This window comes from Erinaceus europaeus, chromosome 1 (assembly GCF_950295315.1).
Source record: "Erinaceus europaeus chromosome 1, mEriEur2.1, whole genome shotgun sequence".
Classification (NCBI taxonomy): Eukaryota; Metazoa; Chordata; class Mammalia; order Eulipotyphla; family Erinaceidae; genus Erinaceus; species Erinaceus europaeus.
In genome coordinates this window covers 79,810,346-79,827,856 of record NC_080162.1, presented here as the reverse complement: position 1 = coordinate 79,827,856, position 17,511 = coordinate 79,810,346, and the positions used below count along the sequence as shown (strand labels likewise).

The 17,511-nt window shown below is 41.8% G+C and overlaps 1 protein-coding gene across 5 annotated transcripts in view; it reads left to right on the top strand.

The window, feature by feature from the left end:
• NDRG3 (NDRG family member 3) overlaps nt 1-17,511 on the top strand; it is a 107,748-nt gene that overhangs the window by 32,563 nt on the left and 57,674 nt on the right. For 4 of the 5 annotated variants that reach the window (XM_060189301.1, XM_060189299.1, XM_016186141.2 and 1 more), the window contains exon 3: nt 14,885-14,920. The exons of the other annotated variant lie outside the window; for it this stretch is intronic. In XM_060189301.1, the coding sequence (XP_060045284.1) occupies nt 14,885-14,920 (36 nt within the window). The remainder of the gene's footprint in view (nt 1-14,884; nt 14,921-17,511) is intronic. 5 annotated transcript variants of the gene reach the window in all.

Genomic DNA, 17,511 nt, shown 5'->3' with positions numbered 1-17,511 from the left:
AATAACAAGAACCAGTGTGTTGCTAAGGGAAGTCCTGAGGGGACCATATCTGCCTCTGTGGGCTAAACTTTATCAGCTTAAAAAAAACATTTCTTGCCTCTGGGGGGCTACTTGCCTCGATGGGCATTTGCATGGGGGCAGGGAATGGCCTAGAGTCCCAAAGGCAGCTGGCTGCAATTTACTTACTATGAAACAAAACTTGTTATTAGCATATCTACTGCACGATCCAACGTTTCTAATAGAGAAGGAATTTGAAACTTTTACATATCAACAATGTCTTTTAACCTTTTGTTACACCCATTCAAGATGGAGACACACCCTAGGTGTGGGCCGGAGAGGAAACCTCAGGCATGAGAATAATTAGCATAGCCATTGTGCGATCTACCATTTCTAATAGAGAAGGTAGTGGAGAGTTTTACATATCAACAAATCTATTTAACCTTTTGTTTAGACCAACTTAGTTAAAATATATTGCTTGTTAACTAATTTTTACCTTAGACTTTAAATGTAAGTTAATTTTATCTTTATGAGAATTACGTTGAAAACATTTTTCATTTAACTTTGACTAGTAAGAATTTAGCCTTAAAGTTACTGTTTACCAAACTTTAAACATATACATAAACATGGTCATTAATACACAAGGAGAGAAACCTTTGTTATGAAGACATGTCATTTTAAACACGAATTTAAATCTGTACTGTCTTAGTTGTTGGGGGGGGGGTTCACCATCCGGAGGTGGCTTCTCGCGCAGCTTTACTTCTAGGAATTGCAGGTTGCAATCTCTGCACAAATCTCTGGGTACTCCAGCTTGTCTGCCTTCAGACGGGACCGGCAGCTGGAGATCTCGTGTTCCCAGTTTTGGCAGGGAGCCCGGGGGTCCGGGAGGCCCGGGATGGTTCCAGAATTCATAGCAAGAGGGCAGGCGGGCCACTTTTGTAGAAGGCGTGGGCCTAGGTGCCCAGGGGTGGCGGCCATGATAGGCCACCGCAGCCCTGCCCCATGGCCCTGTCATGTCTGCTGCCCTGTTCGCAGTGGCCGAGCAGCGTGGAGGGATCACATGTCCAGTGCCCTGCACCACGCGGTGGAGAGCCGGCTCCTGTGGGCTGGCCTCAGGCTTTTGCGTGTTGGCATCGGGCTCTAGCATGTTGGCATCGGGCTCTAGCATGTTGGCGTCAGCCTCCTGCGGGCTGCGGGGCTGCGGGGCTGCGGGCGCGGTGCGCGGGGTTGTCTGGGCGCAGCCGGCTGGCTGGCTGTTTAACCAGGTGGAAACAGCAGCTCCGCGCCTCGCCTCCCGCCCGCTGGCTATTCCCGCTGACTGTTCTGAGTTCGCCCAAGTGAGTGGAAACCACAGAGTGGTCCAGAGATAAATGTTCCAGAAACAGCAAAACAGTCTCTTGAAGAAAGAGCAGAGGCCTTTGGAGATCTCTTCACAAGCAGAAGAGAAGGCCATAGTGCATAGGTAGCCAAATTGTCTTTACTTATCTGAGAGATGTGCAGGTCAGGTCCACGTGGGCGCCATTTGTTGTTAATATTTTGGAAGGCTCTTGCTGGGCGGGTCTAGCTTCACGGGCGGGTAACAGAGACGCAGAGACAACAGCTGGGCAGGGCAGCTGTATTTCTTTATTCTGAACAACGATTCAGAAACTAAGACAAACTAATCACCAAACAGAACTCTGCTGTCTCTTTGCGGCGGCAAAAGCACTCTCTCTTACTCTCGAACTCTGGAACTCTCCGAAATCTGTCACTCTGGAACTCTGGCGGGTTTTTCTAGGGGCGGGGAGAAGCAGGCCCGCGAAATTAACAGGACTGATCTAATTCTCTTTGCGGGGGAGAACTAGAACCCAATGTAAAGCATACAACACCTCCCCTTCCTGTCTTAATTTCTCTCTGTTCTATCCAATAAAATGGAAAAAATGACTGTCAGGAGCAGTGGATTTGTAGTGCTGACACTGAGCCCTAGCGATAACCCTGGAGGTAAAAATAAAATAAAATAAAATAAAATAAAATACACTTGTGGTTTGGTGTGAGTTTATGGCATCCTTTATTAGGGAGAAGTTGATGGAAAATAAGGGTAGAGGCTAAGCAGGTTATGCACACATGGCATGAAGCGCAAGGGCCAGTATGTGGATCCCGGTTCAAGCCCCTGGCTCCCCACCTGCAGGGGGGGTCGCTTCACAGGTGGTAAAGCAGGTCTACAGGTGTCTATCTTTCTTTCTCTGTCCTGTCTAAAAAGAACGACAGCAATAACAATAGACAACAAGGGCAGCAAAAGGGGAAAAAATAGAAAAGAAGGGTAAAGATGTGGGGTGTATGTGCATGTGGACACACACAGAGACAAGGAAGGGTGGGTTTTTATACCAGAAGATGGTGTTTGTTGCCTGTTGCCTTTTTTTTTTTTTTTTTTTTGAGTGGAGATGTAAGATTGTACCCCCTCAAACAAGTTTTTTTTACCAGAGCACTTCTCAGCTCTGGCTTATGGTGATATGGGAGATTGAACTTGGGACTTTGGGGCCTCAGGAATGGGAGTCTCTTTGCATAACCATAATGCTATCTAGCCCCGCCCAGCTCAATAATTTCTTAACCCTCATTTTGTTTCTCCTGCTGCTTTCCCCTTGTGTTTTCAGAAAGTTCTTTAAATAAGTTCTTTAAAATCTTATGCGTGTGAAGGGATATTCCAAAAATGCTGTACCTTGAAGAGGAAAGAGCTTATGTATAGCTACAGACATGAACAGTTTCTAGGGAGTAGGGAGTTTAACTCCAGTCCTAAACCTGACTATCAGAGTCAGCTGGGGAATTGTTTAAAAATGCAGACTGGGGGAGTCAGGTGGTAGTGCAGTGGGTTAAGTGCAAGTGGTGCAAAGCATAAGGACAGGAGTAAGGATCTCAGTTTAAACCACTGGCTCTCCACCTGCAGAGGAGTCGCTTCATAAGCGGTAAAGCAGGTCTGCAGGTGTCTATCCTTCTCTCCCTCTCTCTGTCTTCCCCTCCTCTCTCCATTTCTCTCTGTCCTATGCAACAATGACAACATCAACAACAACAATAACTATAACAATAAAAGAACATCAACAACAAGGGCAACAAAAGGGAATAAATACATATTTTTTAAAAAATGCAGACTGGCAGGTCCCACTTTAGACAAACTAAACAATAAATTTGAGGAGAGGGGAAAGGAGACACACACACACACACACACACACACCCATGATCAGTGGACCTCAACTTTGTCTACTTATTGAAATTACTTGAGATTTTTTTTTTAAGATTTTACTTATTTATTAATGAGAAAAATAGGAGAGAGAACCAGAAATCACTCTGGTATATGTGCTGCCAGGGATCGAACTCAGGACCTCATGCTTGAGAGTCCAATGCTTTATCCATTGTACCACCTCCCACACCACCTTAGAGAAATTTTAAAATGACAATGCTTTAGGTCTTACCTCCAGACATTCTTACTGAATTACTTTGGCAGTATAATTGAATTTTTATAAAAGGTCCCAAGATTAAGAATCATGCCTAAAGTGATTCTGATTAATTAGAAAGACATGACCTGGGGCCAGGCAGTGGCACACCCAGTTCAGCACATAAGTTACCATGCAAAGGGAGCCAAGTTCAAGTGTGCCCTCCCCCATGTGGAAGGCTTCACAAATGGTGAAACAGTGCTGCAGGTGTTTCTTTTCCTCTTAATTGAGTCCGGGGGGTCAAGTAAGAGAAATATCCTTCTATGACCCTGGATGTTAACAGGTTTCCTGAGAAGTAGTTAGTTCATGAAAGACTTGTAGGAGCTAACTTACGGATATTGTCTAGAGAAGACAGCTGAAAAGATTCAGTAACTGTCATCATAAAGAAGCTTTGAAAGAAGGATTCAGAGGACCTAGTGGGGGTTGTATTGTTATAAGGGAATCTGGGGAATGTTATGCATGTACAAATTATTGTATTTACTGTTGAATGTAAAACATTAATTCCCCAATAAAAAAAAGTAGCACTAAAAAAAAAAAACTGTCAAAAAAAAAAAAAAAAAAAGAAGCTTTGAATTAATGTCTGGATCTTCCACTGTGAGACCTTGGCTGTGCTAGGTTCCAGGACTATGGACAGACTATGTCTCGCCCCTCTCTCCCTGTCCCCATTCATATATTGAAGCTGTAATCCCTCATCTAACTGATTTGGAGATAGAGCCTTCAAGGGATAATTAAGCTTAAATGAAATCATAAGGACAGGGCCCTAGTCCCATAGTATTGGTGACCTTAGGAGAGAGACTAAATTTCTTGCTCTCACCCCAATGAGTGAGAGCACATCAAGATGACAGCCATCATTCTGTAAGCCAGGAAGAATGCTCTCCAGAAACTGAACCCTACTGGAATCTTGACCTAAGATTTGAGCCTCCAGTCCTATGAGATAATGAATTTCTGTTGTTTTAACAACCCAGGCAACACTAGACTAAGACTCTAAGCAATGTCTCACTTCCTACGTCTGTTAGCTCCTCTTTGATAAGCCTGTGGTGTTCCTACCCACTTCCCACGCTCCATCTTGCTCTTCTCTCTGAGAAGTGCTGCTATTCCATCACTATGCATGAGAGCTCCCCTGCTCCAGTTGATTTATAGATGAAGACTGGCAAGGGGCCCTTTTTAGATGATGACATTCTCAAACAAGTAATTCTATTCTCATGAACTCCCTCTCACACTGCTCCTGTTGTCATCAATTCTGCCTTTGTCTAGTGAATTGGGCCTTCTCGCATACCCACATACCTACTGTAAAAGATGTGGCAATAGTGCCCTTTGCCCTTATTTTATTTTATGCTCCCAGTAGCCTGGTGATGTCGGGAGCACCACTCCATTTATCCTTGTATTGCGTATAGTAAAAGGTAAAGCTAAGAAGAGTGAAGTGGCTTACTCAGATTGAATACATAAGAATTTCTATTGTGGGCCAGAGCTTCTCAGACTTGCCACTGTTAATGTTTGGGGCTGAGTGCTTGTTGTGAGGGGCTGTCCTATGCAGTGTAGGGCTTAGCAGCACCCTTGACCTCTACTCACTGGGTGTCAGTAGCACTCTCAGTTATGACAACCACAAATGTCTCCAGACACTGAAAATTATCCCTCTACCCCACCCCCAGAAGAAGGTCTCCCTGGTTGAAAACCACTGTATATAGACCTCGAGGTTTGAATAAGTAGATGTCTAGATGCTTTGTTTGTTTGGAGAGTGTTTGTTTTGCTTTTTTTTTTTGGCCTATTGTACTATTTTAAGCACATGTATTATGTCATAAGTGTTTTACATATCTTTTCTCCTTATTTTTAATTACTTATTTACATTTATTTATGTTATGAAAGAGAGAGAGAGACCCCAGAGCACTGCTCCATCATGTGCAATGCCTGGAACTGAACTCAGGACCTCACACATAAAATGGACGCCCTCTATCCATTGAACCACCTCCTCCTCTCTTTTACTCATTAGAGTATCATTCATATGTGTGTGTATTTGTAGTTGATTTTTATAAATTTTTTTTATTTTTACTTTTTTATATTTATTTTCCCTTTTGTTGCCCTTGCTTTTTATTGTTGTAGTTATTATTGTTGTTATTGATGTCTTCGTTGTTGGATAGGACAGAGAGAAATGGAGAGAGGAGGGGGAGACATAGGGGGGAGAGAAAGAGAGACACCTGCAGACCTGCTTCACCACCTGTGAAGCGACTCCCCTGCAGGTGGGGGGCCTGGGGCTCGAACCCGGATCCTTACGCTTTCTGCACTTAACCCACTGTACTACTGCCTGACTCCCTTGATTTTTATAAATCTTTAAACTTTATTTTATTTGATAGAACAGAGAGAAATTGAGAGGGAAGAGGGAGACAGACACCTGCAGCACTGCTCTACCACTTGTGAAGCGTTCCCCGGTCCTTGTACATACTAACAAGTAACATAATGTACTTAACCACATGTACCACTGCCTAGACCTCTGGTTGTTATTGTCGTTGTTGCTATTATTATTGAATTTTTTATTATGCTAGAGATGGGGGAAGAGGGCAAGAAAGGGGAAGAAAAAGAGAGACACTTGCAGCCTGCTCCACAGCTTGTGAAGCTTCCCTCTTGCAAGTAAGGACTGCGGTCTAGAACCTGGGTCCACACTCATGATAACTTACATACTTTACAAGTTGCACCCTGCCCAGCCCCGTAGAATATCCTTTTGAAATAGAAGTATTGTCTGCTCTACCACCACCACCCCACTCCCCAGCAAATTAAAATCTGACTGACAAAAAGTTGCTTACTAGTTAATAAGTGACAGCCAGAATTGAATCATAGGTCTTTTCTTTTTTATATATATATATATTTTTAATATTTATTTTATTTATTTATTCCCTTTTGTTGCCCTTGTTTTTTATTGTTGTAGTTATTATTGTTGTCGTTGTTGGATAGGACAGAGAGAAATGGAGAGAGGAGGGGAAGACAGAGAGGAGGAGAGAAAGATAGACACCTGCAGACCTGCTTCACCACCTGTGAAGCGACTCTCCTGCAGGTGAGGAGCCGGGGTTCGAACTGGAATCCTTATGCCAGTCCTTGTGCTTTGCGCCACCTGTGCTTAACCTGCTGCGCTGCAGCCCGACTCCCTCATAGGTCTTTTCTATATTAACACCTGAGCCCTTTCCACTTACGTCCCCCTTTGCTTCGTCTCTGTGGTTTATTCTGTCTCTTTAAGGAGAGTGTTTTAACTTCACCTCATCTTTCCACTCATTTTCATAGATTACTCTTAGCCAAAGACATTGATAAACCCTTCTGGGCATTAGGGGACTGAAGGAGCCTAGTGACCCAACCTACTATAGAGCAGTTTGTCCTGAGAAGAATTCTCAAGGAAGAATTCTCAAAATAGCTTTAAGTAGCTTTAAACAAGTTAACTTGTTTCTTGCCATTTATTGGTACTTTTCCCATTTAATTTTAGTTTGCTTCTAATTTTGTCAGACTCAGAATAGTGAAGAAATGGGTAATTTTGCCATTCTTGTTTTGGCTGTAGTGATGAAGCAACTGCCAGCACTTATCTTTGTTTTCTGGGCAGAAATTATATAGATATATGAAATGACTTTCTTTTCAGTGACATTTAACTATTTTCAGATCAAGTTAATTCATTTGAATCTTCTCTTACAAAGTAGTTGCAGGTATGTTAAGTCCATTTTTCAAATGAAGATCAGAGAGACTATATACCCTGACCAAAGTTAGTGTCTAGTAAGGTGAAATATCAAAGCTAGAACCCCCACCTGTGACCTTCAGTCTGGGTCAGGGTATCTAGTTACTATGGATGTTCCCACCGTCTGCTGCCTCTTGTACCTCTGATCATTTCCACCTGTTCCCCCAACAGACCTGATAACAATTTAGTCTTAGTGGATGTGATTTATTTTCCCTACCCTTGGTCCAGATACTACTGTGTCTGGTAAAAACCAAAGGCCAGGCTTGAGAAAATAAATAAGAGGCCATAATTGACTTCTTTAAATTGAAGCAACTCTTAAGGGGAATAAATAGTATGGAGAGCAGAAACAGGTTGTTACAGTAGAAAGTGAGGTGGACCCTGTTGCAGTTTTAAGATTCTTTTCTATTTATTTATTTATTCCCTTTTATTTATTTATTTATTCCCTTTTGTTGCCCTTGTTTTACTGTTATTGATGTCGTTGTTGGATAGGACAGAGAGAAATGGAAAGAGGAGGGGAAGACAGAGAGGGGGAGAAAAAGATAGACACCTGCAGACCTGCTTCACTGCTTATGAAGCAACTCCCCTGCAGGTGGGGAGCCAGGGGCTTGAACTGGGATCCTTATGCCGGTACTTGTGATTTGCTCCACTGCGCTTAACCCGCTGCGCTACCGCCCAACTCCCCCTTTTTTTTTTAATAAGATCACAGCTCAGCTCTGGCTTATGGTGGTACTGAAGATTGAACCTGGGACTTTGGAGTTCAGGCTTGAGAGTGAGAGATTTTTGCAGAGTCAGTAAGAGAAAGAATACAATAGTGAATGAAGCAAGCTTTCTCCAGTGTGGGGACTATGCTGCTCAAATGTGATCTGCATGTATTAGCAAGTAAGTGGCATTATCCAGGTGAGCTATTTTGCTAGCCCCAGATTTCTATTTAAAGGCATAGTGTGTAAGCATTCTACCAGGTGTGCCATCAACTAGCCCCCTGCTGAAGGGGGAAAGCCTCACAAGCAGTGGAGTAGTTTGTGGGTATCTTTCTCCTCCTGCCTATCTCTGTCTCTCACCACTATTAAAAAAAAAAAGATATATATTTTGCACTAGTTTATGGATATGGAGATTGGGTGGTGGGAATTGTGTGGAGTTGTACCCTTCCTATCCTATGGTTTTGTTAATGTCTCCTTAAATAAAAATTTTTTAAAAATTTAAAAATTACAAAAAAAGAGGTAGAGGAGGACCTAGGCAGGGGGTGAAAGTGTCTTGCAGAAAGTTGAGAAATTCTATACATGTACCAACAATTATGCCTACTGTAAACCATTAATCCTCCCAATTAAAATTTTTTTTGAGGAAAAAGAAATGGCCACTGGGAAAGGTAGAGTTGTGATGTAGGCACTGAGCCCCAATGATAAGCCTACTAGCCAATAAATAAATAAATAAATATCCAAGAGGTAGCTGGGAGTTGGCTTAACAGAGAGAATTTTTTTTATTTCTTTATTGGGGGATTAATGTTTTACATTCCACAGTAAATACAATAGTTTGTACATGCATAACATTTCTCAGTTTTCCACATAACAATACAACCTCCACTAGGTCCTCTGTCATTCTTTTTGGACCTGTATTCTCCCACCCACCCACCCACCCCAGAATCTTTTACTTTGGTGCAATACACCAGGTGCAATACACCAACTCCAGTTCAGGTTCTGCTTGTGTTTCTCTTCTGATCTTGTTTTTCAACTTCTGCCTGAGAGTGAGATCATCCCATATTCATCCTTCTGTTTCTGACTTATTTCACTTAACATGAGAGAATTTTTTAAAACGTTTTTATTATCTTTATTTATTGGATAGAGTCCGCCAGAAATCGAGTGAATGGGGGAGAGAGAGAGAGACACTTGTAGCACTGCTTCACCACTTGCAAAGTTTTTCCTCTGAAGGTAGGGACCAGGGGCTTGAACCTGGGTCCTTGTGTATTGTAACATATGCACTCAACCAGGTGTGCCAAACACTTGTTCCTAACCTTTATCCTTAGGGGATTTTTCAGATCCCTGGGTAAGTGCCTGAAAGCATAGATAGTACCAGTCACTTATACATACTGTGTGTCTCCCCCACCCCATACTTACTCCTGTGATAAAACTTAATGTATAAATTAGGTACAATAGAAATTAGCAGCAGGTGTGGGGAAGAGTTCAGGTCCTGGAACATGGTGACAGAAGAGGACTTAGTAGGGATTGAATTGTTATGTGGAAAACTGGGAAATGTTATGCGTGTACAAACTATCATACTGTTGACTGTAAAACATTTATCACCCAATAAAGAAATTTTTTTTTAAAAAAAGGAAATTAGCAACAGGTAGGTGGATAGCCAGGAGAGCATACACATTGTATGCACAAGGACCTGGGTTGAAGTCTCTGGTCCCCACCTACAGACGGAAAGCTTAACAAGTGGTTTAGCAGTGCTACAGTTGCCTCTCTGCCTCTCTTCCTTCACCACTCTCTCTATTCAAAGAAAAATAGAAAAAAAATGACCCCACATAGGATCATAGGATGAATTCATAGTACCAGCACCAAAGCCCAGCAATAACCATAGAGGCAAAAGAAGAATATATCAGCCACAACAGCTAGTAATACAGTATAGCAGGTAAGGGGGGGTATATATATCCTGCAGGTAGGGAGCAGGGGCTGGAACCCAGGTCCTTGGACTTGGTGATATGTGCGCTTAACCGGTTGTGCCACTACCTGGTCCCAATAAAATGATATATTTTTAATAAAAGTATGTGATGTGGTTGATATTTCTCTTTCTCAACATCTTGTACATAATATTTTCAGGTCAACCTTGATTATGGGTAACTAAAACCATAGAAAGTGGTCTGGAGAAATATCATAATAGTTATGCAAAAGACTTTAATGCCTGAGACTCTTGAGGTCCCAGTTTCAATCCCCAGCACCACCATAAGCCAGAGATGAACAGTGCTCTGGTCTTTCTATCTCTCTCTCTCTTTTTAGTTCTTTTTTTTTTTAAATTATCTTTATCTGTTAATTTGATAGAGACAGGAATCAAGAGGGAAGGGGGCGATAAAGAGGAAGAGAGACAGACACCTGAAACATTGCTTTACCATTCGCAAATCTTTCCCCCTATAGGTGGGGACCGGAAGCTTGAACCTGGGCCCTTGCACATTGTAACTTGCACTCAACCAGGTCTGCCACCACCCATCCCACCCCTCATTCTCTCTCTCCAACCCCCTTCCTCCTTCCCTCCTGCCCTTTCTCTCTCTCCCGATCTCGCTTTCATTAAAATAAATAATTTTTTTAAAAAAGCAAAACCAAAAATAGAGACAGCTATAATATATATAAATTACCTAGTCTCTATCAAACCCTATACTGCATTTGAGAAAAGGGCAACTTGAGTCAGGAAACAAATTCACAGGCTGGTCATTTTTACATCCTACTGAGACCATCTACCTAAGTCCATAAAAGGACCATTCCTGCTCTTATTCCTAGTCTAATAAGAAATTAAACACAGTTACTTCTGAAGGAGTTTCTAGGTATTTTATGGGGTTAGTGGGAGCCATGGAACATTATAACCGTTTTTAGTAATAGTAGCATTCTTTGGTAATGAGCTATCATCTGCACATTACCTTAGTTGTTTTTCTATGCTATTGCCACTTTATTTGGTCTCAGTTTTATGCCTGAAATTATATTTCAAAGTATAATACCACTATCTTTCCTATTGTCCCAATCATCTATCTCTGTGATTGGTAACCTATATTATGATTTGCTGCCATCGTTAGAGAAACAAGGGCTGCTGATATCTAAAATCTCATTCTATAAAAAACATTTTAGGGTTCAAGCCCTCAGCTCCCCCCCTGCAGGGGAGTCGCTTCACAGGCGGAGAAGCAGGTCTGCAAGTGTCTGTCTTTCTCTCCCCCTCTGTCTTCCCCTCCTCTCTCCATTTCTCTCTGTCCTATCCAAAAACGACAACATCAGCAACCACAACATAACCACAATAACAATGAAAAACAAGGGCAACAAAAGGGAAAATAAATAAATAAATAAGTAAATAAATATTTAAAAAATTTTTAAAAACCATTATTTGGGAGTCGGGCGGTAGTGCAGCGGGTTAAGTGCACGTGGTGCGAAGCACAAGGACCAATGTAAGGATCCTAGTTTGAGCCCCCAGCTCCCCACCTGCAGGGGAGTCGCTTCACAGGTGGTAAAGCAGGTCTGCAGGTGTCTATCTTTCCTCCTCTCTATCTTCCCTATCTCTCTCGATTTCTCTCTGTCCTATCTAACGATGACATCAGTAGCAATAGAAAAAAACAAGGGCAACAAAAGGGAAAATAAATATATATGAAACTGTGCAAGGCATGGGGACACCAGACCACATGACACCCAACCACTGGGGTTGATTTGTTCAAGGGAAAAAAAACACTTTAGAGGAGCTGGGCAGTAGTGCAGCAGGTTAAGTGAAGGTCAAGCAAAGCACAAGGACCATTATAAGAATCCCAGTTCCAACCCCCGGCTCCTCACCTGCAGGGCTGTTGCTTTACAGGCGGTGAAGCAGGTCTGCAGGTGTCTATCTTTCTCTCCCCCTTTCTGTCTTCCCCTCCTCTCTCCATTTCTCTCTGTCATAGACAACAACAGCAACGACAACAATAATAATGACGAGGGTAACAAAAAAAGGGGGGCGGGGACGGCTTCCAGACCAGTGGATTCGTAGTGCAGGCACCAAGCCCCAAGCAGTAACTCTGGAGGCAAAAAAAAAAAAAAAAAACCATTTCAGGTGGTTTTGATTTGCATTTTTTATTAGTGATTTACAAAATTAGGAGATAACAGGAGTATAATTATGCACGGTTCCTATCACCAGAATTCTGTGTCTCCTTCAAGAATTTTAGTAGTCCGGGAGGTGGCACAGTGGTGAAGCTTTGGACTCTCAAGCATGAGGTTTCGAGTTTGATCCCCAGCAGCACATGTGCCAGAGTGATGTCTGGTTCTTTCTCTCTCCTATCTTTCTCATAAATAAATAAAATCTTTAAAAAAAAAGAATTTTAATGTGTCTACATCAGTGCTAATAAAAGTTTCTGCTGATAGGAGTCTATTTTGCTTAGTAATACAATAGATACCAACCATGTATGTATATTGAACATTTAAAATGTTGCTAATAGAACTGAGAAACAGATTTTTTTTTTTTTAATTTGATTGCCATGTGTACCATAGGAGGCACTGCCTCTCTAGAATTTTCCAGCTCATTATATTAGCTCCTTTCATGGGGATGACATTTTCTTTATTTGGATGTTTTGTCTGCTAGTGTGAGTGGCAGGATACAGAACTGTTTCTTTTTCTTCTTTCTTATTTTTATCTTTATTTATTGGATAAAGGCAGCTAGAAATAAAGAGGGATGGAGGAGATAGAGAGAGACACCTGCAGTTTGTGCAGGGGCTCAAACCTGGGTCCTTGCACATTGTAAGTTGTGTGCTCTACTAGATGAGCCACCACCCAGTCCCGGATACAGAAATGTTTCTAAAAGAATCTTTTTTGAGATGGTATGGGACTGCTTAGTACTTTCCTAGATCTTCTCTAGCTAGGGTGACTTTTTATTTTAAAAAAATTTTCCCCCTTTTGTTGTTTCTGTTGTTTATCACCGTTGTTGTTATTGTTGTTGTTATTGCTATTGTTGTGGGATAGGACAGAGAGAAGTCAAGATAGATGGGGAAGACGGGGAGAGAAAGATAGACACCTGCAGACCTGTTTCATCGCTTGTGAAGCAACTCCCCTGCAGGTGGGGAGCTGGGGGCTCAAATCAGGATCCCTACACCGGTCCTTGCACTTCTTGCCATATATGCTTAACCTGCTGTGTCACCGCCTGGCTCCCTATTTTTAATTTTTTTTTTTTTTACCAGAGCACTGCTCAACTCTGGCTTATGGTAGTACAAGGGATTGAACCTGGGACTTCAGAGCCTCAGGAATCAGTGTCTTTGCATAATCATTATGCTATCTACCCCTGCCCACCAGGGTAACTTTTGTAAAGAAGCATATTATTAGCAGCTCCACATATACCTCCCAGAAGTTGTAGTATAATAGACATGTTTGTATGATAGCACACTGTCTAAACAGTGATGACCCCCCCATAGGAATGCTTATATTTTATGAAAAATTGATTCAGAAAGGTTTTCTTTTTTCTTTTCTGATACTTATTTATGTTTCCCTTTTGTTGCCCTTGCTTTTTGTTGTTGTTGTTGTTGTTATGATTATTGATGTCACTCTTAGATAGGACAGAGAGAAATGGAGAGAGAAGGGGAAGACAGACACCTACAGACCTGTTTAACCGCCTGTGAAGCGACTCTCCTGTAGGTGGGGAACCAGGGACTCATACTGGGATGCTTATGCCAGTCCTTGAGTTTTGCGTCACGTGCGCTTAACCCACTACACTACCACCTGACTCCCCAGAAAGATTTTCTCCTTAAGTACATCCTTACCCTTTTTATACTCTTACATCCTACTCTGGCAAAAATAGCATCTGAAATATTACAAAAATGCCTCTGAGTCATTGCCATTGAAACTCTGTTTAAATCAGACATTACTATGATATAATCTCTTTTAGAAACTTGATAAATTTTCCTTGAATCTTTTGGCAATGACTCTGGTGACAATAAAAAGAAGGAAGGAAGGGTGGAAAAGGAAGCTAAAAAGAAAAAAGACAGACACCTAGATCTCTACTTTCACTCATGAAGCTTTCCCCCTACAAGTGAGGATCAGGGGCTTGAACCCAGGTTCTTGCACAGTTGAGAGAGAGAGAGAGAGAGAGAGAGTGTGTGTGTGTGTGTGTGTGTGTGTGTGTGTGTGTGTGTGTGTAGCTTTCCCCCTACAGGTGAGGATCAGGGGCTTGAAACCAGTCCTTGCACACTGGTGTGTGTGTGTGTGTGTGTGTGTGTGTGTGTGTGTGTGTGTGTGTGTGTGTGTGTGTGTGTGTTAACCAGGTACGCAGCCACCTGGCCCCCAACTAGTGTATCTCTTTCCTTTAGTGACACTGCCTTTCTTTGTTAAATTTCAAGTCTTCCATTTCTGGTCCATCTACATATCTTTGTCCTTTCTTACTGATTTTTTTTTTTTTTGCAAACTTCGTTTTTAGTAGAGAACTCATCCCTCCTCTCCTTCCCCAGAGTCTTTTGCTTTGATATAACACACCTTGTCCAATCCATGTTTCACTTGATTCCCTCCCGTCTTTTCCCTCGTCCTTTTTTTTAAAATTTTTTTTTCATTAAGGTTTATTTACTTTAATGTGAGAGAGTGGCGGGGTGGGGAGACCACTGCTGTATTATACATTAGATGAAGTATGAGGTTTCAAATCCAGGGCATTACACATGGAAATCCTGTGCTCTACCCACTGAGCTACCACACCTGACCAGTCTGTCATTGTCCTTCCTTTAATTCCTGGTTTTGAGCACTGACTTCTGTGTGTTTTCTCCTTAGGCAAAGAATTGCAAACTTTGCTGAGAAAGCAGACTCTTTTCCTTTATCTCCATAGTAATCCCACCAACATGTAATCTCACTCTTAACACTCACCTTTTATTAACAGATTACTACCCACCCTACTGCCTAAGCCTTTTGATGTGAGCTAGCATAGTTTTGTGAAAACCAGAAGTGCACATGCACTGTTTTCACTGTGAACTGAATCTGCTGCACATTTGGGGAAGCTCAAGGAGAAACTGACTGTGTTTTCTGCCTTCTGTTGACAGAATGGTACACGAAACTTCCAGGACTTTGACTGTCAGGTAAGGGTTGTCTGTTACAAGCATCAAAGAGGGATGTGTACATGATTTTCTACAGTGCTTTTCTCCTTGGTTGGTGGCCTAGTAGAAGTGGATCTTCCACTGTGGTTAATAATTATTCCATGTTCTTTTGGTGATTGGATCAAATTTATGTAAAATGATTTTCTATTATATTCATAAAATGCCTGCCCAGGTGCCTGTTTTATGACTAGATTACGAGGTTGAACTGTGTCTTTGTGTCTAAGAACTCCTTTACTCAAATGATATTGGAAACTCCAGTAGCAGGTATCAAATGGAGGGTTATCTCACTGCAGAGAAAATGAAGCAGGGCAATTTGGGCTATGTGCGCTTAATCCGCTGCGCCACCACCCAACCCCCAAAGCAGGGCAATTTGGAAGGGAGACTTCACAACAGTAAAATATTTTCCTAAGAGAAAAAGACGAATTGGGAGTCAGGCAGTAGTGCACATGGCGCAAAGCACAAGGACCGGCATAAAGATCCCAGTTCGAGCTCCTGACTCCCCACCTGCAGGAGAGTCACTTCCCAAGTGGTGAAGCAGGTCTGCAGGTGTCTGTCTTTCTCTCACCTTCTCTGTCTTCCCCTCTTCTCTCCATTTCTCTCTGCCCTATCCAACGACAATGATATCAATAACAATAATAACTACAACAGTAAAACAACAAGGACAACAAAACAGAATAAATAGGGAGACAGGTGGTAGCACAACGTGTTAAGCGCACATGGCACAAAGCACAGGGACCAGCAGAAGGATCCCAGTTTGAGCTTCTGGCTCCCCACCTGCAGGGGAGTAGCTTCACAGGCTGTGAAGCAGGTCTTCAGGTGTCTATCGTTCTCTCCCCCTTTGTGTCTTGCCCTCCTCTCTCCATTTCTCTCTGTCCTATCCAGTAACAAAAACATCAATAACAACAATGTCAACAACAATAATAACTAAGAAGACAACAAGGGCAACAAAAGGGAAAATAAATAAATTTTTTTAAAAGCAAAAGGGAATAAATAAGTAAATATAAGAAAAAGAAAAATTGTTTTTATTTTATTTTAGAACTATGGTTATTGCTGGTGCTCAGTGCTAGCTCTGTGAATCAACCACTCCTGATGCACGCCCCCCCTATTTTCTTTCTATTTTATTTGCTAGGACAGAGAAATTGAAAGGGCTAAATAGAAAAGGAGAGAGAAAGACAACCTATAGACCTTCTTCTTCTTCACTGCTCATGAAACTTCCCCCTGCAGGTGGGGAATGGGGGTTTGAACCTGGGTCCTTGCGTATGGTAACTTGTGTGCTCAAATGGGTACACCACCTCCTGGGCCCAAAAAGGACTAATTAAGTGTTATTGTTGAAAGGTGCAGATTCCTTTTGACTTTATATTTGGAAAAGCAAAATGCTAAACCATAGCTGAGCAGTACTCTACTACCTCCTCACCTTTTTTTTCTGCATCTCTTATAAAATAAAAACAACAACAATTTTTATCTCTATTATTTAAACTTTGAAACAGATATCAAATAAAAGAGCAAGATGCAGCATAAATGTATTATTCCTTCTAGTTTGTTTTTGCTTGACATTATTGCCAATTTAAAAATCAATTAAAATGAATCAGTGATTCCCAGTTATAAACTTTATCTGAGGGAGGAAGGAATAAGTTTATGAAAGTGGGCACCTGATAAACCCATGTAGACTGACTTTCCCACTTTGGGGACACAGGTCATAGAAGTGGCTAGTAGCCTAGATGTAGAAAAGGACAATTCTGGGGAGTCAGCTTCCAGGTGCACCCTCAGGCAAAAAGATAGGCATTTTATGTTTAGTAGACTAGTTCTGTGGCAATAACATACAAAGAAACTAACTGCTATTTCATGTGCCAGTCAGTTATATCTTAATAATTGATTGGCTAATATACACACACACACACACACACACACACACACACACACACACACACACACACACAAAGCATGTATCATCAGTGGCAGAGATAATTTACCAGGCAGGGTGTGTGTGTTGCCATACATGTGACACAGATTTGAGCCTTAGCACCTTACAGGAGTGCTACAACACTGGGTGAAGGAGTGGTACTCTTGCTATCTTCTGACTGAATGAAAATTGGACCTGGAACTAGTGAAATTGCACATGTGTAAGTGACTTGAGACTACCAAACAAGCAAACTGTGCTTTCTGATGTCCCAGGTTCAATCCCCACTACTCAAGCAGTAAGCCAGACTCAAGTGGTGCTCTGGTTAAAAATAATAATAATAATAATAATAATAATGATAATGCTGTGCCTTTGTTGATGAGGAAGAAAATCAGAATGTTGCTCTGGCCCATACTAGTGATTGAACTTGAGACTTCATGCTTGCAAGTTTAGCGCTTCACCCACTGCTCTACCATCTGGACTACCACAGCTTTTTTTCTTAATTAACCCTTTTTTATAAGTGAGGACATTAAGAATCAGGTTTCATGGCTTACCATCAGATGGAATTTTTCCTGAATGTTGCATATTCCTTCCTTCCTCTCTCTCTTCTCTATTTCCTCATTCCTTCCTTTAATATTTATTTGATTTAACAGAGAGAAATTAAGAGAGAATGGGA